This window comes from Taudactylus pleione, unplaced genomic scaffold (genome assembly GCF_031769625.1).
Source record: "Taudactylus pleione unplaced genomic scaffold, aTauple2 ptg000121l, whole genome shotgun sequence".
In the NCBI taxonomy this organism is placed as follows: Eukaryota; Metazoa; Chordata; class Amphibia; order Anura; family Myobatrachidae; genus Taudactylus; species Taudactylus pleione.
In genome coordinates, this window is record NW_028284523.1 from 770,593 (window position 1) to 797,422 (window position 26,830).

The following is a 26,830-nucleotide window of genomic DNA, read 5'->3' on the forward strand; positions in this document are numbered from 1 at the left end:
TAGACTGATAGCTGGAAGGCTATGATGAAGTAGTGGGTCTTGAGAGCCCGTTTGAAGCATTGCAAAGAGGTGGAGAGCCTGATGGGGAGTGGGAGAGAGTTCCAGAGGTGGGGAGTAGTGCTGGCAAAATCTTGGAGGCGGGAGTGTCCATTGATACTGGCCCCATGGTCTTGCAGCTGCCTCAGTGAGATTTTAGGTTATGGCAGGGGTTCCCAAACTCTGCCATTATAGTCCGCTTTTTAAGTATCTCCATGCTTGAGTACATGTAATCAAACATGGATATACTTAAAAGGTGGACTGTTAATTCGTACTTCAGTCAATTGATTGAACCATATAGCATCAAGCATGGATATCCTTAAAACCTGGACTGTAATAGCGGCGTTTGGGAACCTCTGGGTTATGGGAATAGGTGATTTTCTACAGAAAATCAGACTTATTTTAATTTACCCCATGGTCCTGATCAATCACTAATACCCTTTTTACACCAAAGTCCCAGGTCCAACACAGGATTTGGGACGTGGTTCCAACCTGGATCAGACCCGAAACAGACCCCTATCATATTGCAGTGCCAACCTGGGTTATTCCCGGGTCGGCACTGTTCACACTGCACCTGGGTCTGCATTGACACGGGTCTTCCGACGTTGCAGTGTACACTTGGAGATTATATCATCTCCAAGTGCCACTGAAGCAAGCCAATCAGGTTGCATGTGGAACGACCCGGGTTGCGCCATTTACACTGCAGGTGACACGGGAACGACACAGTTTCCACTGACAAAACCTGGATTTGAAGAGAGAATGCAAAAACCCACGTGCAAAAACCCATGATTTTCATGTCGGTGTAAAAGGGGTATTAACCTGCTTTGAGATGGCTAAATACTGGCCAGTCACCTGCCACAATAACAGTTTCTTGAAGTTATTAACAGCAGGAGGAAGTTTAGTTGTAACAAGTTATCAGACACCAATAAGGAAAACATCTATGGAAAGTGAGTGGTTCTGCCAGACCTATTGCAACATCCAAATATATGCTTCATCTGAAATGAATGTAGGTTTTATCCAAACTTCATAAAAGTGGACATTTCCAGTTGTCTTTTCTGACAGATACTTCATAAATATACCCTGGGAGTGCCAAATTGTGCTGACCCAGTGATCCTCACAATATTAACCTTTGCAATACTTGATTGTGGTGTTTATACATAACTGAAAATCTGTGCTTTGAAAATAAGACGGCTAGATTGAAATTCCTGCATGAACAAAGGTGAAGCTCCCACTTAACCTTACGCTGACCCACACTCTCTATACTCTTGGCTGTGTGACAGGGCCATCTAAGAAGCTGTGAGACAGTCAGCAGGGGGGGTACACACAGGTTTCAAGTGATAGTATAATCTCTACTATATACATTTATACTGTCAGATGGGTCAAATAGAAGACCTTACCATTATATGATACGTGCAAAGCCTGCTTCTACTATACACACAGATATGGTTTGTATACTACAGAATTTTTATATACTATAAGTTAGCTTGCGCTCACCTATCTGAACTAATGTGGCCGTGTAACTGGGGTGTGTGATAGTAAACACAAAAGTTAAAAATAATTTTATTTCCTCATGTACATGTGGATTCATATAGGTGGGATAGACAAACTGACATAAAGACAATAGGAAAGGGATGTGGGGAAAGACGGTAAAAAAGGCAATTTGTAAAAATTGTCAAACAATGGATAAAGAATTAAAAAAATAAAAATATAAATATACCAATAAAAAAATGCAAAAAAATATATATATAAAAGTAAAAAATTTAAAATATAAAGGAATGAGATGCATGATCACTGACATTCGATGGTTCCGATAATAGGTATCAACAGAATGAATTCCAGTCAATAAACATTGTATCCTTATTGAAATTTGATTCCAGCAGACTTTCTGTTAAATGTGCACTTACAGCTGGTGCTATTGTATATCTGTTTATATTACAGCAGTAGGTCGAGTTCCTTATGGGACCAGACCCATATGTGTTGATCAGAGATACAGACTGTCAGCCCTGCAGTGGTTGACAGTCTCTCCCAGCAGCAGAGGTGTGCCAGAGGTAAGTGCCCGGCTGTCGTTTAGGTGTAACTGCCAGTTAGCATTGCTGAAGCGGTCCCTAAGGTCACGGCTGAAGGGTGATCCTGGTGGTGTATAACGCATCCGTGCGTACTGCAGCGGGTACACCGCTGTCACTGAGCACACCGTGCCACTTGTGTCCCCCAGTGCAGCCTGCGACCGTGGCTTATCTTCACCTGCGGCCAGAGTGTGTATACCGGTGCTGCTTGGAGTTCACCTTCCATCTGTCCTAAGGCTGGGCGCTGCCATTCATCCTATCGTGCAGATGTGGTGAATTTGTGATGTCTTCGTCCAACGCATTTCAGCCAGCTACGGTGGCCTTTTTCAAGCTAGTTCCAGAGAGACCATTATAGGAGGTATCAGAATCCTCCACGTGAAGAGCAACGCGGTGCCGAGGGCGTTTGTCATGCTCTGCCCAAAGGATGTGTCTAGCGCCACCTATGATCGAATCTATTGCCGCTCAGGGGTGTGTCCTCAAATGGCCGGTGAAAACAAAAGTACAAAGTGCAGCTTGCTGCCAGAGAGGGTGTGTGTATGGGCGTCACGTGCAATTACAAAAAAAAGTCACTTATTTATGTGATCATTTGTTTTCCGTCAGAATCAGCCCCAGTATATGTCTCCGGCTGATTCAACCAAAATGAGTCCTCCACTATTTGGGCACACAGGGGTCAGCGCCAGCCTACATACACACACTCTCAAGGGGCAGTGCCAGCCTATTCACAGTGCCAGCCTATTGAGCTGCTGTGGGTAAATCCACAGACACTCACCCTGGCAATGGGCACTCATTCTCCTGTGGCCTCTCCTCCGAGCTCCCAGCTGTTTTCTCATGATCACTCTCCCTACCAGAGCTGCTCTCCACGACGGACCAGCAACTCTACCAGTCCTCACAGCTGCTGCCTGACAATCTACTCCACCAGCTTGGCCTTCCAGGCACTCCCCGATGATCACAATAGTGGATGCTGGGGCAGGTACGCTTGTCCCCTTATGTCTGTGTGGGGAGGTGGGAGCTCCGTAAGGCTGTGACGGTGCTCCCCACCATCCTCCATTGGAAGCCCCGAATCGGATGCGCTGTTGTTGTAAAGTGCTCACCTCACTCCTGCAGTCATCGACGACAAAGCTCTTGCCGGCGGGACAGGCTGCAAGTATCCCTGTAAATTTTGTGTGATCTGGTGACTCCAATTGCGCCGGGCTTCGTCGTGATGTTCTCTCATCCAAGCTCCACCCCGTCATATCATAGCAGTGGGAAATCCTGGCTTTTTATTTAATTGTCCGGTGCAGCGCGAGACTCCACAGTGAATGGAGAATGTGGGAGGGTAGGCAATTACATCACTGTTCCATAAATATAATCTTTAAATAAAGAGACTATGGGGTCTATTTAATAAGCTGTGTTAGGAGATAGAGTGAACGGTGGTTAAGGTACCAGCCAATCAGCTCCTAACTGCCATCTCAGAGGCTGTGTGTATCACTGTTTACTTTATCTCCTAACACAGCTTAGTAAATAGACCCCTCTGTATCATCATCTGTTGATTTAAATGGTACTACAGTTTTTTCCATCCAGTTGGAATTTAGTAAGGGAGTAACAGTTGATGTGGGTGAAAAGCCTGTTCCCTCAAAGACAGGTCTACCCTATATGTTGGATTCAAATGCACAGGACAAAGGGGGTAGATGTATGAAGCAGTGAATAGAGTGGAGAAGTGTGCCAGTGGGGAAGTTGCCCATGGCAACCAATCGGCTTTCTCAAGTACATTCTATAAAATAATAGGTAGAAGCCATGGTTACAGTGGAGTCACTTACCTGACTTGCAATCGATGCGGTGGTCGGTCTGGGAACCATGTTTTCGCGCGACGGAGGAGTGCAGGCGGAAGAGGGTGTGGCTTTGTTCTTTGAAGCCACGCCCACTCATGTTTGACACACTGGGGGGCGTGACCGCATGTCACACCCCCTGTCCTCAGCAATCAATGGGCAGGGGAGAGGGGTCATGTATGGTGAAGTACAGGGGGGCCTTAAGTACCTCTCTAATTCCTCCAAATAGGATGCTATGTGGTGAGACTGCTGTTCTCTATGGTACACAGTACTAGTGAAGGGTAATAATAGCCTGTGACCATCCTCTATAAAGATGCAGTCTGATCATTATGATCACTCCCGGTGACAGCCACAAACCGGAAGTGTGGTGTATTTCCTGCAATAGTCACTGTGAGACACGCACTGCCGGTCGCAGACATCAGAGCGGGTGCTCACTTCCGGTTCCGGGCAGCCAAATTTTGGAGGGATTAGAGATACTTAAGGCTTTCCAGTACTTCACCATATATGAACCCTGAGGAAGCCTTTTGAGAGGCAAAACGCGTTAGTTGACACACCATCCTTACTTACCATATATACCTACCTCATATGAGCTTTGAGTGGACTTGTACTGATGTCATCTGGGCGTACCCCAACAGGAACAGACCTTTTGTGACTCATAAGATAAGCTACCTTTTTACCATTTGTGTATTATGTGTGATATATGTACTTTGTGAATTAAAATGTAGTATTTACTAAACATACCACACTATGGAAGCAAATTATTCTGCTCCAAAAAGGTTGCAACAGTCCGGTCGGTGATTTCCTGACTACTGTGGGGCGGAGAGACCAAAGCTGCAGCTACATCCGATGTGGGATCCTATAACTGCGATCCTATACAACTATGACACAGAATGATACCACTTGTGGGTGCACACACAGACACACACACTTGTAGAATGGAAATTTTAAATGAAGGCTAATGCCTTCCTTTTGCAAGCCTGCAATGTAGAACTGGAGGAATGGGGAACAAACAGTGGAAGACAGGAGTATAGAGGGACAAACAGAGGTAGAGGGGAGGAATGGGGGACAAACAGAGGGAGACTGGAATAAAGGAGGGACAAACAGGGAGACTGGAATAAGGGGGGTTCAAATAGAAGGAGCCAGGAGTAAAGGAGGACAAACGACAAACCGGTAGAAAGAAGGAATGGGGGACAAACAGGTAGATGGGAGTAAAAGGGGACAAATAGAGGTAGACGGGAATAAAGGTGGGCAGACAGGAGTAAAGGGGGACAAACGGAGGGAGAAGGAAAAGGGAAAAACATGGTGAGACAGAAGGAAAAGGTGGAAGAACAGAGGTAGACTCAGCGTATGATATATATATATATATATATATATATATATATATATATATATATAAATAAATAAATATATATATATATATATATATATATATATATATATATATATAAAAAAATGAGGGGCACTCACCAGTATTGCACATATAAAAAGCAAAATTTATTTCTCACGTGAAAAAAAACAATTGATTGTTTTTTTTTTTTTTTACATAATGTGACCCATCCTGATGAAAAGGTCCACGGACCTTGGAACGTCGATGATACCATGTGTCACTGAATTTATTTAAATACACGTTTTTTTGCATTATGACTTCTTTTGAGTGCCGCCTCGTTCTTGGAGTGGGACGTGAGATGACTACATGTGTTTAGGAAGGCACCCTTCTGTTGGTCCAATCATCCAGAGTGCCAGGCTTCCATGGGAAGTGTGTGTGTGTATATATATATATATATATATATATATATACATACATACAGTCAGGTACATAAATATTGGGACATTGACAGAATTTTCATATTTTGGCCTCTATTCACCACCACAATGGCTTTGATATGAAACAAACAAGATGTGCTTTAACTGCAGACTTTCAGATTTAATTTGAGGGTAACTACATCCAAATCAGGGGAACGGTGTAGGAATTACAATGGTTTCTATATGTGCCTCCCACTTTTTATATATATATATATATATATATATATATACACACACACACACATTACACACAGGTAGAAAGAGCCGAGCTATTTAACACTATAGAATTTTTATTTTTTTCCAGTTAAACTTACCCAGCTCTCTTGTGTGTAAGCTGGGTCATTGAGTTGGCGGAGTGGATGTCTCCCGCGGTTCCCACATCCAGGGGGAGGGAGAGTTGGAGGAGGCTGCCTGCTGCATCATGGTGGAGCAGGTGGTCGGAGCTGGAGCCAGCTTTCTACACTGCGGGGGGGAAGGGGGTTGATGCCGGAGGAGGCTGTCTTCTACACTACGGGAGGCGGATAAAGGAGGCGGCTTGCTACACTTCGTGGCGGGGGGGCGGGGTTAGAGGTGTCTTGCTACACTGTGGGGGAAGGGGAAGGCAAGGAGAGGAGGTGCCTTGCTACACTGCCGGGGAGGCAGAGAGGGAGGAAGGATGGCTGCACTCACTGTGTGATTGCGTGGGGTGAGGAGGAAGGGCTGGCTACAGCAGTGCAGGCTGCTTGTAGCTTGGTGAGAAGGGGCTGCCTATGGCTAGATGCTAGGGGTAGGGCCTTGGACCATGCTGCTGCTGTGTGCGTGTGTGCCAGCAGCAGCAGTTTTAACTTGATCACACACAGCTCGGCAGGTTGAAGGGTGGGGGGGGCCCGGCCACAAGCCCCTTTGAACCTGGCGGGCCCTAGGCGGCTGCCTAGGTTGCCTAATGATAAATATGGCCCTGGTGACGCCAGGACATGACACGCTGCTCCCAGTCAACAACAACAAAAAACACTTTATTGAAGGGTGGGTAGACTACAGCCGGGCAAGTAGGTGAGCTTGCGGATGTGCCCTCCACTCTCTCCGGGGACTTGGCCACAGCAGCAGCAGCAGCACACCGTGGAGTTGCAGGCCGTGCAATCGCCGGGGTTGCGCGCTCCGTGTGATTGCATGGCTCGCCTGCCCCTAGAGATGGCCCTGTATTTAGGGAGGTTTTTTTTAATTTTCAACTGCAATCACATGGTATTGTATGGTAGCTGCTAAAATGTTGAATTTACCAAGCTCTGGAATGCAAAGCATTCTGGAGCTTGGACCGGCAGCTACTTTCTGCACAATTTACAGAGAAGATCGCTCCCTGACATTGCTCTTGAACATGAGTGGTCTGATGATTGCACATGCGCAGTAACACGGCCGGCCCCCGAACGAAGAAGTAAGGTTACAGTATTAGCGATTGCTTTACTTCTGTCACATAAAGACTGGGCTCCTATCAAAGCCACTGTCTCTGGATGTGTTTTTTAATACATTTGATACAAACATAATTTCTTATTGCGGCAATAACAAATTCTAATTATTATGTCTAAAACCCTATAATGAATAAACATACCCAAAACAAATTTGGCTGACTATTCTTAAAGGAATATTTTTGACCTATGAATGTGAAAATGCCTGAGTCTCCCATGAGGATTAGGTTATCAAATTAAATACCAGCCAGATGCTTGTCACTCAATGGACCATCAGCTTATTTACACAAAGCCCTGAAAAAGGCTAAATCAAAACTCGCTCTAAACACTGATTCAAACAGACCTGATCCATTGCAAATAAAAGCTGAAAGAACTGGTCTCCTAGACATGTCCCAGCTATAATAATCTATATACAGTATATAAAATCACATTTTCTGACTGACACATCAATACCCAGCCCAAACCCCTGGACTTTGAACATGCCTTCCATGACGTAGACACCCACTAAGAGCCGTATTCAATTTGAGCGGACCCGCGATACTTTTCCGCCTCCCGGACTTTTCGCCTACATCGCGTGTTTTGTAGGCGGAAAAGTATCGCGCGCGTGCCCGCGTTTCCCCGTATTCAATTTGAAAGTACGCAAAAACGGTACCCTGTGAAACTTGAACAGGCGGAAAGTACTGTCAGATTTGGGGAAATCGGCCTGACACCCCACAAAAGATGCTCTGACATGGGGGTTAGCTATGGTACCCCCCGATTTGGCTTGCTGAAGGTATTTGGTGTTTTTAAACGGGCTCAATAGCTGCTAAATAGCGTTTTTGTATATGTGATGCAGAATAGTATTCAGGAGGTTTTTTTGCAGAAAATAATTTATCCCAGCAAATTTGGGGTACTTGAAAATGGGGGCCAGCATATTTTAAAGTTGTTAAAAAAATCATGAAAAATACACCTGCTGCAAGCCCCTGCAATGAAAAAAACACATGTGGCATACTTGGGGACACCCCCAGAGTATAGTTTTTAACTTTGTCCCCCAACATTTTTTTTTTCGCCCCCAAATTCAAAGTGATTTTGTGAGGTGTCCTTAAGTGTTTTTTTTTTTTTACGCAGTTTACACTTGGGGCACTGTCTGAAGGCTGCACGGGGGTTCCCACAACGTTGTACCCCAAAAACCCCAATTCTGCACTTTTTGCCGCCTGCTATTCATAGGCGAAACTTTTCCACCTATTACATTGCATTGACTTCCGCCTAGGCGGAAAGTCTTTCAAATTGAATACGGCGATACTTTTCCGCCTGGCGAAATGACGTCATTGGCGAAACTTTTCCGCGGATTCCAGCTTTTCGCCTCAATTTGAATACTGGCCTTAAAAGGGTATTTACAGAAGTCAACTCCTAAGGGGGTGAAAAGGGCTAAAATGTTTCCTCCCCCTGTGTAATGTCCTGCCTGACTGTCTCATCGTGGCTGCAGCACAGTTTAATATCCAAACACCAACTATCACCCCAAGTGCTGCCAAACATCACTGGTAGTTGGTGTGGCTCCCCTATTTGAATAGTGAGGGAAGGGAATGTGTTACTACAGAGGTATGGGAGGGGAATGTATTACTACACAAGTGAGAGAGTTGAATGTGTTACTACAGAGGTGAGGGAGGAGAATGTCAAATGTGTTATGATCGAGCGAGGCAGGGTAATGTTACTACATGGGTTAGCGGGGGTAATGTGTTACTTCAGAGTTGAGGGAGGGGAATAAGTTACTACAAGTGTGATTGAGGGTAATGTGTTACTACAGGTGTGAGGGAGCGATTGTATTTCTACATATTTGAGAAAGGGGAATGTCGAATGTGTTACAACATGGGCAAGGGAGGGAAATACAGGTTGAGCGAGAATATTGTGTTATTACAGAGGTGAGGGAGTGGTATGTTTTAGAACACAGGTGAGGGAAGGTAATGTCTTACTTATGGCAGTGATGCATTACTAAAGAGGTGAAGGATTAATGTGTTACTGGAGTGGTAAGATGGATATAGAAAAAGTAAATATCGAAGGTCTACCCGGGTGAACTTTGGTACATCTGCTCGTCTTGCTTAAAAAGGTAAACTTTGGAATGACCACCAAACTGAACAGCTTAAGCACAGCCAGAGCCTGCTATTGCCTAATTTTCCTTTTGCTGCTGCAAAGGAAAATCCAACCACGAAAATCCAAAATGGCAATCCGCTTAGTTAGCTTGTGTCGTGGTAAACTAAATTTTGTGGTGATTGTTTTCCTCTTTGTGCTTAAACTTATAAGTCACTGGACGCTCTTTTTCTGTTGATAATGGCACTCCAAAATATTGAATAAAGTAACAAAGGGAATCAAGTAAAAACTGTCATCATCCAATGACTTTAATCCACTGCAGGAAAGAATTTATTAAAATAGTGGCAAAGTTAATATAATTTTGAAAGATCCATACCAAACAGGATGGAAATCCTTCCAGGAAGCAACACAACTAATGATAACCATCTGCAAGAACAGGCAATAAACAAAAGACTCAATATCTGATGTTGCTATAAAATACTCCAATACTATCCTCTCTCACTGAGGTCATGGCCCTTTCAAATGACACCCATGAAACAGAAGAAGCATCCTTGCTTATCCTGTTTATGATGGAATCCACAATTCAATAGACCTATAACATTCCTGGTTCCTTCTGTGGGGCCACAGCAAGAGGAGACAGACCCAAATTTGGAAAAGGTGGGAAATATAAATGGACCAACAATCTTCCTCCTTTTTCATTTTTTATTATTATTAGGATTTTGACCTCAAGTTATCAAAAAACACAAGGTCCACCTTAAATGCAAGAGGAAACAGACTAGTTTCATACAATTCCTAATAGCAGCACACTCTTCATGTCAGCTGGAATGTGTTAGTCAACTTGTAAAGGACCTGAGCACTGTGTGAAGGCCTCCACAACAAAAGCACATGTCTAAATTTAAAACAGGCCTTATAATTTACAGTGTTGAAGCCAGGGCATTCCTGGAGAAGGAGTGACAGAAGAAGGAGAAGCAGGACAAGAAACACATTTTCCAATTAAACAGGGTGACTGTTCCCCAAAACCTTATGCCCTGGCATAGCCATATGGGTTATCCCCTTGTACTGCAGGAGCATACTCAGGCAAAAGAGGAACGTAGGTGGGAGTTGGAGGCATTTGCACCACTCTAAGGCAATTTGAATGGCCCACTCTTCTGGCTGCCCAACTGACAAAAGCTCAGTCTGGGCTCTCCCATTTCTTTGTCCATGCGTCATAGCCAGAGGTTGAGGGGTATGGCTTTCTTGTGGCTGCTGAGAAACATCAGAAGAAAGGAGGGGTCACCACGACCTCAGAGTAGGCATTGCACAGAGCCTGGAGACTAGCCTCCCTAAGTTGTTCAGTAACCATCTCTGATGTCTTGGCTGGCATAAATGGCTGGCATAAATGTCAGTAACCTATCCCACACTATGGGGCATATCTAATTGCTGCGCCGGACCTATTCAATTAGCAGGGATTCCTTGCGTGTGAGTCCCCGCAGTCGGTCTTTACCTTGCAGCTCATGGAGGTGCGAGGTAAAATCTGCATAAAACCACCAATTGGGCTCTAGCTGGGTTTCTGGTTGGCAATTAGTCACGGGGTAAACCCCATGGCTGATTGAATACCTGCCTATATGACCTGTTGCTATCAGGGAGATGAGTGAATTGTGTTGTGGAGTTTAAATTCCCTCGCAACCAAGCCACACAGCACGCTCCCTCGCCTCTTTATTTGCTAAATGACTGCAGAAATAAAAGTTCTCAATTAACATTGCAGCAAGTGAGAATACTACGAACCAACTACATTGACCAGTCAGAAACCTGAAAGAATAAACATTCTCAGTTTAGATTCTCATGAATATTGATAGAACTCACAGAATGGCTGAAGTGTTATGGGGCACATCCACTAGCAGACTTTAAAACGACTGCACGATTACAACATTGTAATTGTGCAGTCGTTTCACAGTCTGTGATGTGCCTACACTGAACGAGCAGTCGTTCATTGTAGGCACATCAGTCATCTGCTAACATACTGAACCTGACGTTATCGTCAGGTTGTCCAGCATGTTCAGCCGAATATTGATGTCGGAAACGACCAGCGGGAGCGTGCATCGCTGGTCGTTTCTGACATTAATGTTCCTGATTCATGTGCGATTGAACGATATCGTTATCGTTCAATCACTCATAGAAATCGGCAAGTATATGTGTGCCCTTAAGCCTTGGTGATGTTACTAGTGAACTTGATAGGATACCTATCCGCCCTGCCAACGGTATGGGATGTAGGGCCTGATACAGAGATGGACGCTAATGTGATCGCAGCTGCATTTTCGCACGTAACGCAGCAGTGAATATATGCTGTCTGCAAAGATCACCCTAGCAGAAGGACGCCCACTGCTGCCTTTTTACCTGCATGCGATGATCGGTAACATTGCTGCAACATTGGGTGCCATTTTGGCCTTGCTGCAGGTCAGACTGTCGGAGATCTTCAGACACTTTTGCACACACGTTTGCACACTCAGTGGCTAATTTATGCACGCCCATGTAACAACGTTTAAATGGACAGACACGCCTGCGTTTCTCAGACCACTCCCCATCACCACCCCCAAACGCTGACAACCTGTCATTCACTCTGTGATGGCTTCCTATGTGCGACCATGATCTCAGTCTGTTCTCTGCGCACGCGCAATGTGAATATATACGCATGCACGATGGCAATCGCTCGATTGCGTGCTTAATTGTCTTTGTGTCCGTCTCTGAATCAGGCCCGTAGTCACTATCCCGGCTGTCGGGATGCCGGCACTGGAATCCCCACACCAGTCAGAATCCCGACGTCAGCATCTTGACTGTAAGTAGTGGGGTTAGGGTTGGGTTAGGTTTAGGCCAGTGTTGGCTAACCTTGACACTCCAGCTGTTATGGAACTACATAACCCAGCATGCATTGCTACAGTTTTGCTATTAGGGCATGCTAAAACTGGCAGGGCATGCTGGGATATATTGTTCCACAACAGCTGGAGTGTCAAGGTTAGCCAACACTGGTTTAGGCACTAGGGGAGGGTTAGAGTTAGGCACTAGTGAGGGAGGGTTAGGTTTGGGCTGCTAGGAGGGAGGTCAGGTTAGGCACTAGGGGGGGGGAGGGTTAGAGGTAAGGTTAGGATACTAACAGACAGGGAACTGTCGGGATCCTAAGTGCCGTCTTCCTGTACTCAACCCCACACTATGTTTGCCTGCTCTGAACTATACATGCCTCAACCTATGACTTTGTAGGGTAGTAAATAAAGCAAGCTTACAGCAAAGGCAGAACTTAAACTGAACTATTTTACATTAGGGCCAAATTTAGACTTGGACTTGAATCCACTTGTAGGCCCACAATATAAATGCCATAAAATGTACTTGAAATAAAAGGCTATCCTAACTGGCAGATGTGGTCAGCTGAAAACGCTGGGGGCATGCAAGCACAAGTAGAGTACAGTAGGGGCATGCATATGTTTGTGCTGTTAGACTTTGCTGCATATCCAAATATGCTTCCTTTATCGATACCAAAGACATCCAACTCCTGAAGACTATTTAAAACAAGAATAAATGGACAAAAAAAAACTACATCCCAGAAAAAATAAATGTGCCTGCGTTTCTATGGGGCGTTTCCTGATAGCCCTCGGGCAGCAGATGATGAAGTACTGTGGCTTCAAGAGCATGCTGGAGTGACTTGTGCCATGCAAATTATAGCATATTCTGGCTCTCTGGAACATGTAGTTCCTTTAAAAGGGAGGTAAAAAAATCCATGAGCGTAGCTATATATTTACATTGTATTTGGAGTTGAAGAAGTAATATTGTGCTTTTAGGTTTACACCTACATACTGATTACTGTCTAATCTGAAGTAGGCCAGTGTTAGCTCTTATGATTGTGCCGTGGGTGGTGGTAGATGGCAGAGAGCTTGTGTGTTGAGCTGTTATCTGTGGCTTAATTGTAAAATTATTATTTCTTTGTTTTTGATGTCAGCCTACATATATCCTGGTTGAACAGTAAATATATTTTGAGCAACTTTGACAAAAAAATTACTTGTGACTGCTACTTTACTTTTTGAAATACTCTAAATTTAGCTCTTAAGTGTGTGGTTGAGTTTGCACTTTTAAACTGAGAAGCAGATGTTTTCATGGCAGTACTTACGTAGCTGCTCACTGTCCCTAATGTGCAGCGACAGTGCCATGTGGTCACAGATAAAGTAACAACCAATTAGCTCCTAACTGCCATTTTTCAAACAGCATGTAAAGTGATAGCTGATTGGTTGGTACTTAGTACATCTCCCCCTGTGTTAATTTTATTGTTTTCAGTATTAGCAAATGTTACAATAAAATTTCTTTTTTATTTCTGTCTTTGGATTCCTAGAATTTTATTTTTTTTCTGGGTTTTACAAGGTATTATTTATAGGAATTGAGACGTATTTAATTGCAGAAAACCTATAGTGCTCCAAGGGCCACTGAGACTTGTATCGCAGGCAACATGCTTAGACCTGCAGACTCAGCAGCAAAGTGTCCCTGGAAACTTTATACTGTTGGCAACTGTGTAACCTGTTCAGTTGTATGTACAAAGCTGCAGTAAACCAGCCAAGTGTCTCCCCTCAGTTGACGCTCACATTTCTCTTGTTTAATAACAAAGCAGTCTATACGGCACTTGGCACTGATATTCGTCTCTCAGATCTGTTAGCTCGAATCTTTCATCTCTTGTGGATGTCTTTACAAGCTGTACGCGTTTAAGCCCTGGCAGTCAGACAGCAGAAACAACCTGGACATGAAGATATAAAGTCATTGTTACTCAGATAGGACAAATGGTTTCATCGCTCTTGTGCTTTTCTTAAGTCTCTGCACCTTCCCAGATGGGACATGAGAATGCTGAATGTCTGCACCAGCAGACACAGTGCTCCGAATGCTGGAGGCCAGTCATGTGCAGCAAAATGACAACAGGGATAAAACTAAGTGAGGGGTGCATGGCTACTTATAGGGTGAGTGCATACGTTTAGAACACATGCAAAGTTATTTAAAGGTTTAATATTCCAGGTTACCACTTTGTGGTAGAAACATACGTTCATTGCATACCTGCCGACTTTTGAAAAAGCATTTCAGGTAGATTGTGAAAGCAACACCAATGAGCGCGGCGGTAAAGTGGACATGAACTTGATTTACATCCAAATTTAAATGAGCCCCAAAGCAGTTAGGGGCCTATTTATTAACATTATTATTTGTATTTACTGTAAAAATAAAATAAAACCTTTTTTAAAATAAACCGCTTATCTGTATCCAGGGACCGGTCATCGCTATTCTGGTGATGTGCTCTGGGGTTCTGGTCAGCTGGTCTCCGGGCTCCTGCACTGTGACACTGGTCAGCTGCTGCACAAAGCATCTGACCAGGGTCACAGTGCAGGAGCCGGGAGACCGGCTGACCGGAGTCCTAGAGGACATCACCAGAGCACTGATCACCGAGGTAAGTGTAAGCGGAGTGGGAGCTGGAGGGGGGTCACAGGGTTGGTCTGTTGCGAGTAGGGGGATGCAATATCCAGTGGCGGAGCATGTGCGGACACATTCTCCCTGTATTTTTTTTCAGAAAAATACAGGGAGAAGTGTGCGGATAGGCAGGGACAGAGCTTTACCGCAAGCTCTATCCCTGCATGCAGATGTTAGTACATCCATGTGATATATTCTAAATTCGCAATGCGAATTTGAACGGAAATATCACTACAACCGCATTTTAAATGCGGATTGTAGTAAATGGGGCCCTTAGTAAGATCTACTAGTTGATGAAAACAGATTGATAGTGATCAGAAAATGCATGTAGCCATAGGGATCATTGTACCTTCTAACCAATGCAGGGAAATTATACTAATGATCCCATTGGAATGTATATATCTCTGGATTTTTTATATATAATTGCTTAATAATGGGGATAAAGTGCAATCAGGGAGATTGCTAGACTCTTCAGGGAGTCAGGGAGATTGTCAAGGAGGCTTCTTGAAATAGTAGCAATCAGGGAGAGTTGGCAATACTGTATGGTTCAATGACTGCATCAGAATTTAAAATGAGTACAATTTCACACCTGAACGAAGTTCTCACGAAGTGTGTTTGGCCACGATTTCATTGGTCTAATCCTAATACGTCTATATTTTGCCACTCACTACTCTTATTGAATGGGATGAGGGGAGGTTATGTGGTGATGCATAAGGGTAGCAGTAAGGAATTTCTGTGATCTACTTAGAGATAAAAATGATGGTGTTTGTGGATGATGTTTTGCTATCTCTCTCTAACAAATATAGGACCTCTAAATAAACCCCCAAAAATCCGCTGCCATATACCAAAATCTGGGCTGCACACACCTTTTGGCAGGTTAGCGGTCCTTGTCAATGGGCAAAAAGAATTTTCTTTCCTCTGGCACGCACTCTGTGTATGGCATATACTAAGGCACAAAGCTTGCTTGAATGTACACAAAACTCTTTTCCTTCCTTTTTTTTTTTTTAGACTCAAATCCAGGTGTGGGCAATAATGATCCTCCAGCTGTAGTTGAACTACACATCCCAGCATTCCTTGCAACAGTTTGAGCATGGCCAAATAGCAGTACTGTGGTATAGCATGCTGGGATGTGTGGGCAGAGAGGGGCAAATGTTCTATTGAATGTTTGATAGATAAACCACTCAGGAAGCCCGTTACGTTTCAGCAGGCTGTGGAAAAATATGGGTTTATCTCCCTTTCCTTTGCATACTATCAGGGTCAACATTATATTAGTCAGGTAATTCGTAATTCTTCTCTGATTTAGATTGGAAAAACCCATTGGATATGCTTCTAACGCAACCTCCACCTTGCCGTATGGCAATTTCCCTTCACTATAATATTCTACGATATAAATTAGACACTGACACAATTAGAACAAGTATACCTGAATGGCTACGCTGTTTTCCTGGGTCGCCTCCTCCCTTGTAGCTCTTACAGGGAGTTACTTTGCAATATCTACCTCAGGACATACATTAGTCCACATTATGTTTGTTTTAATGGGCTCATGCTCTTCACATAGATGTCCTCGTTGTCAGTAAGACAGTACAGACCTTTATCATTGCTTTTGGAATTGTCCCCTAGTTAGAGCCTTCTGACTTCAAATCTGTCGACTTACCAGCTTAGGTCCGTATTCAATTAGAGGTGAAAAACGGTTTTTGCCTTTTTCCAAAGTATCGATCCATTCAATTCCAGGATGTTTTCGTCTGTGCGAAAACTGCATAGGCTAAAACAGGCAAAAAAGTTTCTCCACCCAAAGGCAGAAGAAAGATGGGCAGAATCTCTATTTTGGGCTAAAAATGTGGGGACTTGGTTCAGAACCCTTTGGACACCCCCCTAATGACGATTAACGCAAAGAAACTGAAAAGAAAAAAAAAATGAAATACCCCCTAAAAAATGTCATGTCATTTTTGGGGCGAAAAAAAAGTAAAAAGTGATGGAAAATGTGTCTAAAGTACTGGGACAGGTATTTTGGGGAGCTGTATGGATAGGACAGGTGTTTTTAGGATTGCAGGGGGCTGCAGCGGGTGTTTTTTATAAAGTTTTTTTTTTAAAAGGCACTTTATAAACTCCAAAATAAACTAGTACCCATTTATATGTACCCCCAATTTACAGTAACTGCAGCAATTTTTTCACAAAATAGATTGCTTTAGTATATTTTTCCACATTTATGCAAATATGCATATAACTCAATTTAAGAACCCTAATTACTTTTATTAGAGCTATTAATACACTTCTGTATTGATTTCCAGGGTCACTTATGCTTTTTTTGGGGGGTACAGACTGATTTCCCCCCAAAAAGCAGTCCTTTTTGGTTGGGATTTTGGGGTCTATTTACTAAGCAGTGTTAGGAGACAGAGTGAAAAGTTATAAGAAAGTAATAAGGTGCCAGCCAATCAGCTCCCAACTGTCATCTCACAGGCTGTGTTTGAAAAATGACAGTTGGGAGCTGATTGGCTGGTACCTTATCACTTTTCACTCTGTCTCCTAACACTGCTTAGTAAATAGACCCCTTTATCTCTGTTCACTTTATCGCCATCCAAGGCTTAGGAAATTTATTTCTAAAGTTTTAATGTATGAACATTGTTATTTCCTATCTGTTTTCTTAGCCGATTTAAACTGTCACATTTGGAATGTTTTATGGTTGCTGCATTGCTGGAGGCAATACTGTATTTGATTAGTGATAATGGCGACGAGGTGCTGTCATTCCATCGGTTTCTCTGGGAACTTCTGGCGACCAGCATCTCTGATTTTTCTCTGCACCACATAGATATTTGCATTATATTTTGCGATGTTAGACTACTGCATAAAGTGGTGATGTGCCCAGCCATGCATGGCGACTGCTCATTGTCACTAATTTAATACGGTGAATAAATGGCAGAGATTTAAAATGCAATGATAAACATTAGCCCGGGATGTTTAGCAGATCTCCTGTCTTAATAAGTTCACAAGAATGATTGAAGTCTTCAAAAAGTCTGGCTGGATAGATGAAAACCCGTATCTAGTTTTACTATGATTATGGCAGTTTCTTCAGAGATGCATGGGACCTTCATTATATTGAGTTCTGTAATTTTATAGAGTTTACATTAAGCACTGATCATTGTGTTGGAACTTATAACTGTAGAAATAGTTCACTATAAACAGGTGTGTGTGCGTGTTATAATTACTAAATGTCCCTTATTCCTACTTCCCAAAGTGGGAGCTGGGAACCCTCCATATACAAACTTAACTCCCACTTCCCATATATTTAGATCACTAGGTAATTAATACCAGTATTGTGGATGTTATTCCTAAACTGCAAAGGTTTCAGAGCATGGGACTCCAGCATTTCTTCTGTCTAGGGACTGGGGGGATTTGCTTGAAATTCTCCTTTAAACACGTACAGTGATTGGTTGTATTAAGAATTATGTACCTGTAACAGGTGATATGTGATGCAACATAACCTGGAATCGGATCTCCCTCATGGACTATACTTCTTTTTTTTGTAATTACAGTTTAATTTTAAATACCAGTAATAATTTTAGGTTGTTTTCAGAAAAACTTAACCCTAGATTTATGCTCGTTTTGTATACTCCCTTTGCTATTTTCTGACCCCGAGATAGACCACCAAGCATTGCCCACCAATTATCATTGTTTTACAGTGACCCTACACAGAACTACCGTTTGCTAAACTTCCAACAAGGATGTATCTGTAAATGAGTTCAAAAACACAAATTAAGTTTGTAATATAACCTTTAACCAGCTACCAAGAGTTACAGAACAGGAGAAGACTTTCTATTTACATGACTAGGTTGCCTGCTGTTTCTGACTCCTCCCTCTCATTTGCATTTTGGAACCCTGGTGTTAAGGAAATCGCTAAAGAATAAGAACGAATGGCTAGTAGTATGTATGTAGTTTGTAATAATGTACGAGTGTTAGAAATGTCATTAAATGGGAACTACTCCATTATAGAATTGCTTAAATTTAAATCCATGTTATTTATGAATAATGTAAAGTAGATAAAAGAAAGCACAATTAAAATGTGGCATCCATGGGGCATCATAATTGCTTTTGGTTTACTTTCACCATAAGTTTCTTAGATTCTTTTTCTCTTTTTTTTTTTCTAGGAGCCTCCGGCAAGAATGTCTGTGAAGTTGAGGTTCAGTTCTAGCGATGGTCTTGGTGGGGTTGGCCGGAGCAGGTCCTTTGCTGGTTTCAGTACATTACAAGTTAGAAAGACCTCGTAAGTAATGAAATGTACTTTCCAGCTGAGCGAGCCTATAGTTCATTAGACCTGTAGTTCTGGAAAACATTACAGTCTGTCTAACTGGTTATGTGGAGCCACTATATAACTGGTCTTCATATGGTGCATCATGACTGATGAGGCTTCAGCCTTGTAAAGTCTCTTTTCAGATTATTTCAACATTTTTCTGATTTTAGGTGCTTCTGTGTGACATCTAAAGCAACTTTACAAGGCTTACTAAATCTCTTTTCGGCCCAGGTGTTTTCAGGAAACCACTGAATTGATCGTAATTCAGCATTATTCCAGATAGACCTTCTAACTGCCTAAGGTTACAACCCAACAGGAATATGTATATAGATCTTACAGAAATAATTTCTGATATCCTTTAATTCAGCAGAAGTGCAATGTATACTGAAATATAGCAGTAAACTCAGTCCAGGAAGCCTGTAAAATCAATACGTCTGCTGTCTAGTGAACTTTTAGGAAATGATGTACGAGAAGGTACTTGGAAGCCGGCATAGGGAATAATGTAACAATATCTCCAGGCTGAATAACAGATGTCATTGCAAACTTCAGGTGATTGTGTGTGAGATATAAACCAGATCACGCTAATAACTGCACCGTCCTCATACATCTTTTTTAGAGTCTACAAGGCTACTGGGAGAAGGGATGATGGAAACTTGGGGAGGGAAATACATTATATTTGTTTTGAACTGGAAGATCTTTTTTTGAGGACCACTAAGCTCAAAATTGCAGTCCGATTTATATAAGCAAATCACAAATATGTATACAAAAGATTTAAGGGCTTATCAGAACCAAAGCTATTTGAGATAAGGTTTAAATTATGCAGATGGATTTTTCTGATGCACAACAGACTTCCTGTCTCTAACCCTATTGCAGGAAGCTATATCGGAAATGTCTTATATGAAGGACAATAGCTTGCAGTGAGATAGATAACAAGGTTACTTTTCATGATGAAAATCTTCATTCCTGTAATAGTATGGGAACATTTTTTATATACGTTGATGATCTGAGAATTCTATTTTTAGTTACTTTATTTAAAGTTAACTTGTTAGCTTGTAGTAAGTAGTTAGATAACACAGTTTTGAATAGTGTAGAGCTAAGCTGTATTAAGATCTGATCAATTGATATCATTGCTATTAAACAAGCCATTATTTTGGTCTTCTATTATAACTACAGTATTGATTGCTTTATTCAGGCAGTCTCTTCGGAGAAGTTCTGTTAAGTCAAAGTTATCAGTCCGGTCTGAGAAATTATACCCGTCTCTGAGGAAAGGATCGATCAGACTGGACCCCCATCCTCACCAAGTCAAGAAGATATTTGATGCTTTAAGAAAAGGACTAAAGTAAGAATATATATTCTCAATCTAATGTTGATAGAGGACTGACCTAGTATAGCACAGATTCTCAGAGTCTCCTACCTGATAGTGGTATTTTGCTTTGGCCCTACGTCCAGTGTGCCATTGTAAATACATCACAGTAGAACTGCTGATCATCAAAAGTATTTTCTGAGATTATACTGTGGGCTCAGGCCCACAGGTTGAATGTGACTATTGTAAAGCGAATGAAAGTAATCAGAGACATTGGGGTCTATTTACTAAGCAGTGTTAGGAGAAGTGAAGAGTGAAAAGGGATAAGGTGCCAGCCAGTCAGCTCCTAACTGCCATCTCAAAGGCTGTGTTTGCAAAATGACAGTTGGGAACTGATTGGCTGGCACCTTATCCCTTTTCACTCTTCACTTCTCCTAACACTTAGTAAATAGACCCCATTGCCTCCTATTACCTGCATGTAAGAGTACAGGAGAGCCAGAAGAACTTCCTGGTGTGGTATTCACAGGCAGTTGATTAACAATATATTTATATGTATTGAGGGGTGTTAATCGGGTAGTACAGCCTAGGAAGGTAAAAAGATTTAGGGCTCGATTCAGACCCGCTCGCTAGGAAGCGTTTGCACGCAGCCAGCCGATTTTTGCATTCTGCGTATGCATCACAGTGTGTGAACCAGTCCGAGCGATCGGGAAAAATTTGCTCGCTGCGCATGGACTGCCCAGCCTAGTGAGTGACAGGAGAAGCCGTTTGTGGGTGGTGACAGGGGTTGGTCTGAGAAAACGGGGGAGTGGAGGTGCGAACGCAGGCGTGCCTGAGCGTCTCAATGTCGTTTCAGAGGAGTGCATAATTAAGACGTTGCATCATAGTATACGTCACCTGGCTGGATTTTATAGTGAAGTGCTTGCGGTAGGGTATGGTCAACCACAAGCGCTCCGTTCGCTCCCGATGGTTGCATATACTTCCTGGAGATGACGTGCGCAAGTGGGGCATCTTAAGACAGGTTGGTGGGCGTCTGCATACACAGAGCGATCGCACGCCAAGACATAGTGGGCGTGTTAATGCCTTGCCGTGCGATCGCCTGCCTTTGCCAGATTTGCATACGCTTGGTGCGTGCGAATGCATCTAGCGAGAGTGTCTGAATCGAGCCCTTAATCAGCTGCCAGAAAAGGCTAGATGAGTGCCTTATTGTGCATGTGAGGGTATTCCACAAACTGGGTGCAGCCTAAGGAAAGTCTGGTAATCAGGAATGGAAGCAAGTAAATAGTGAGGTTAGGACGGTTTCTGAAAAATACAACAAACATTTTTTTTTTTTACTGCTGATATCTCGCTTCATAATTATTGTTCTAAAATTTTGTTTCTAAATTCACTTTTTGTGTACAAGCATAATATTATTGGAAGGTCTAAATATTTGAGTATTTAAGAAATGTGCTTCACTGGAACCTGTTCACTGTCAACTCCCATTGTCAACTTTGCCTTGCACTGAAATATCAGAACCTTTTGCTGTTTATACTTTGATTACGCTGCAAACTATGAAACATATCTATGACCCTGGTGCAAAGTTTTATCCTGAGTGACTACTCTTAGGGCTATTTCACACATGCCGGTTTTGACTGGGCGGCAAAAAGCCGCGCGGTATTTAACCGGCTGTGAAATATCGTACTGCAGGGAAAGGATAGGCTCCTTTCACACGGCACGGTCGCCGTGATATAGCCGGAAAAAACGACTATGCAGGGTGGTGCTGTGCCGTGGCCGTGCCGTTCCTGCACGCCAGTAGTGTGAAGGAAACAATGTTTCCTTTCACACACGCTGGCTTCTGCCAGCCGGGCTTGTGCAGCAGCAGCTACTATTGCGCATGCCCAATAAGAAAAAAACAACCCCTCACATAAAAAGCGGCTCAAAGCCGCTGCTTATGAAAGGCACTGAGTGCCTGAAAAAAGCTGTCCGGCTACCGCCCGGTTCTTGCCTGGCTGGCCAAAACCGGCATGTGTGAAATAGCCCTTAGGGGTCTGTTTACTAAGCAGTGGTAGGAGACAGAGTGAAAAGTGATAAGAAAGTGATAAGGTGCCAGCCAATCAGCTCCCAACTGTCATCTTACAGGCTGTGTTTGAAAAATGACAGTTGGGAGCTGATTGGCTGGCACGTTATCACTTTCTTATCACTTTTCACTCTGTCTCCTAACACTGCTTAGTAAATAGACCCCTTAATTCTTAATCTATTGTCACACCTGATATTTCCACATACCCATCCCCTAATTAAACAGACAGATTCTTTGTCTTATTTTATAATTTTTCTACTACTCTTTCTTATTCTGATGGGTGGTCTTAGACCTTTCTATGACTGGTCAGGACTTTATTCTGCCGTTTAAAAAAAAAATATATATATATTATATAATATATAGGTACTTGTGTACTTTACAGACTCATTAAATGGTACTTGTGTACTTTATGTACACAAGTACCGAAAGTTGTCCCCACCTAAAGAAGAAAGTTGTCCCCTTGCGGAAGGGGCGTTTCTAGAGAGGAGGGGGCCCGTGTGCAGTCTCCGACACGGGCCCCCTCCTCTCCACCCGGCAGCGCACTAAGCTATTCGCGGCCAGCGGCGGAGTTATGGACTCTGGGCACTAGTGTGTGCCCGGAGTCTATAGTGTCTGCACAGGTCACCGGGAAAATGGCCGCAGCGGCCATTTTCCCTGTACTGCGCAAGCGACGAGAAAATGGCCGCCACGGCCACTTTCCAGTCGTTTTACAGCCCCAGACCCCCGCGCCGATGTGGGACTCCGGAGAGGTAAGTAAGATTATGGGTGCAGGGTGAGCGGTGCGGGGGCCCCCTGGACCCAGGGGCCCATGTTCCCCGCATACCCTGCACCCATTATAGATACGCCGCTGAGCTCCCACTCTTCGGGCTCTGTGGCTCGCTACGCTCGCCACAAGGTTATTTTCCCCCTCTATGCCCACTTGGATGGTAGGGAATGACGCTGGACACTGGCTAATGACATCAGGGTCCTCTCCGTGAAGGGGATTTAGACATTACCATGATTGATAATAATAATAATGAGTATAGGGCACTTGGGTTCTCTCTGCAATAAGTCCGTAAAGTACACAAGTACCAATATATATACAGTGTGTGTGTGTGTGTGTATATGTATGTGTGTGTGTATATATATATATATATATATATATATGTAATATAGTAATATTTGTTTGCTGTATGTCTACTAATTGTCTGTTTAGAAACAATTTATATAGTTATTTTTTCAATTAAAGTTTGTGTATGTGTGTGCGTGTGTGTGTGTATATATGTGTTTGTGTGTGTGTGTATATATATATATATATATATATACTGTGTGTGTATGTATGTATATATTTTTTTTAAGGAGGGTGCACCTCCATCTCATTCATTAAACCATATAGGCATTTTCATAAACCTATGCAAATTAGTTAATTAATCTGCATGGATTTATTCTATTATCTAAGCAGATAATACATAATCCTGTTCCTGTGCTCCAAAACTTTCCTTCTACCCAACCTGCTCATACTTGTATAGACTCCTCTTTAAATTGCGTATTGGTTAATATATATGTGAATGTTAAGGAATCTATGTTGCATAATATCAGATGAAGTAAATCCTGTTACCAGAATATGAAGTGTAAAGGATTTTACTTGTAAATTTAGACCTGCTATTAGTATTTCTACTTTACTGAGCTCCCAGTATGAAATCAAGACCAGTTTGTGATCGTTGCATTTTTGTGGAACTGCGCTGTGTTTGGGTCCTTCCCAGCAAGCTATTGTTACAATATTATCTTATTATCTTGTCTCACTACAGATTATTCCTGCAGATACTTGAGTGGAGATAGGAGGTATTCCATAAAAGGAATTCTCTTATATGATTCATTGTGTGTGTGTCGGGGGGCTATTATAGCTAAAAGGACTAAACTGAAACTCTCTGTTCAAAGCATTTGTCTTCCATTGCTTAGTGGCTGTTTTCTGTATTTACTATGTGTGGTTTTGAGAAATCTCCTTTAGAAATCCTCATTAAAGCACAATCTCGCCGGCATGAAGACATGGATCGAAAACCTATGTAAAGTTGAGACCACCAGCAGCTTCTATGTTAACATATATGTGACGTTCAGACACCTTCCTCTCATCTGTAGACCTATTGCATTAGCAAGCTATTTAACTGTGTCTGGTTCTGTGTCTCTCAGCAGAGTCTATCATGTGACTAGAGCTTGCGCTACACATGGCAATCAGCTTTTCAGCGCTTTGCCCACATACAGACAGATTCCTGCACAGGACTTGTGTATTTATTAAATAATATTAATACCAACAATAAAGGTTAAGTTAAATTGTATATTAAACACTACATTACTGAGTTGGTGGTGCTCTCCAGAGTCAAAACCTGTTGATCAAACAGATTGTTTCCTGTAAGATTTGGGGCCACTCTTTATGTGAAGTTTGTTAAAATGTAACTTTTATTTATAGTAATAAAATAAATATGTAGCAGCATAAGACATTTTTTTTATTTGAACTTAAATTGTTCCTTAAAATTTGCAATAGAGTCTATCGTATGGCTGGGCACACACCTGAAAGATATATATGCAGATCGACTGATCTGAGGATATATCTGCAGATGACGTTTGTTCATACACACTCAACAAACATCACTTCCATCTGGCTGGGGGTTGTGTTGCGCCCCCTTACCCGGTGGCCTGTGCAGCAAGTGTACGAGCAGTCGGTTGACCGCCCATACACACAGCACAATGTGCAGATATATCTGCCATCGGCTGTGCTGCACAGCCAACGTGATCAGTATGTGAACGATGTTCACAGACATATCGTGTACACTGGCTGAAGCACACAATATATTGGCCGTTCAATTGAAAGGCTGATATGTTGGCCAGTGTGTACCCAGCATAAGGAGATTTTGAGTTCCTGAAGTATCGCTTATTATTATAAACTGATTGTGTGTATCACAGTATAATTGAATTTCATTAAGTCTGACAGAAAATATTTTCTGTTGTTGGTCGAAATATTAAAAGGCACATAAATGGTATAAAATGTTTTTTTCTGAGCTGTCAAAATATTTCTATAATTAAAAAAGAAGAAAGGAAGGCTTTAATGACATAAAAAACGGGATGACATCATTCTCAAACCTTCCAGCAAGGGAGGCAATTTGGTCCTATGGCCTAAAGATCTGTATGTTGAGGAGGCTCTGAGGCAACTGAGTAACAATAAGTGCTATAAGAGAATCATATTCAACCCCACTGAAATTTGGTCATAAGATATACTTGCGTAATTGATGGCGCATTGGATGGTGCTATCAATAAACAAGAGAATGGATTCCTGCAAGTAACACAGTCCAAAGACTTTTAATATTTTATTTACTCCCCAAAGTCTTCAAGAACTTAAGGGAACCACCTGGCAGACCCATTTTCTCTGGTATTGGTGGACTTTCAAAGAATGCAAGTACCTTTGTTGATACATTTAAGACACCATGTCCTGGGGCTCTAGTCATATGTTCAGGATACTACGGATATCCTGAAGAAAATAAACAAAATTTGGTTGGAACAAAAATCATCTGCTAGTGAGCTTGGGCGTGGAGACTCTCTACACCAGTATCAAACATCAGGGCATCAATGCTGTATGATATTTCTCTCCATGGAAGAACTTGGTCTTTTCCATGAGTTAATCTTAGACCTGCTCAACTTCATAACTTTTCAACAAATTTGTCACATTTGATAAGTATTTCATTCTAGTTAGAGGTACAACAATGGTGGGAGAGGGAAATGGTCTTTTAATGAGAAAAAGGAGACTGCCACAAAAACATCATCTGGTATAGGTACATTGACGACGTGTTGATGATTTAGAATGGCCACAGGGAGACACTATCTATTCACTTAATGTCAATGACCTCAACCTAAAACTAACCTATGAAATCTCTTTCTTGTATATTCTTATACAAATACCACATCTAATAATTTGTTAAACAATTTGCTACCAACAGCTTACTATATGAGACAAGCTCACACTATACCAAAGGATAATTCCTATAGGAAACATTCCTAATGGATAAGTCCTCCTTTTAAAAATGAATTATTTGGACCAACAAGTGTATGAAGAAAAGTGCTTTGAATTATCTTCCAGGTTGAGGGAAAAAAGGCTATAGTTAAGATGATCAAAATCAACAGGCAGCCCCTAAAGGATAAACCTCCTAAAGAATTAGACCAGGGGTGGGGAACCTTTTTTCTGCAGAGGGCCATTTTGATATATATAACATTATTTATGGGCTCTGTACAGGCCACCCTCCCCCTCCGTGTGATGCCGTATGTGGGCGGGGCCACAGTCACCAGTGATTACAGCAATGGCTGGAGCAACCTGCGGATGCTCCGGGGAGCTGTAAGGGCAGTGGTGTGACTGTCTGAAGCGTCCTAAGGATGCCCTAGACGGCACTGCTGCATAGATTCTGGCTGCTAGCCAGATGAGGCTAACAGAAAAAGGCTTAGAGAGTCAGACCAAATTATTTTGCGGGCCTTATACGGCCCCCAGGCCCAAGGTTCC

At 42.6% G+C, this 26,830-nt stretch overlaps 1 protein-coding gene across 1 annotated transcript in view; it reads left to right on the top strand.

Moving 5' to 3' along the window:
• The window catches only part of RIPOR3 (RIPOR family member 3), a 225,174-nt gene that overhangs the window by 86,387 nt on the left and 111,957 nt on the right, over window positions 1-26,830 (top strand). The window contains exons 2-3 of the mRNA XM_088472128.1: window positions 18,813-18,928; window positions 20,148-20,294. Of these exons, the coding sequence (XP_088328254.1) occupies window positions 18,828-18,928; window positions 20,148-20,294 (248 nt within the window). The 5' untranslated portion in view covers window positions 18,813-18,827. The remainder of the gene's footprint in view (window positions 1-18,812; window positions 18,929-20,147; window positions 20,295-26,830) is intronic.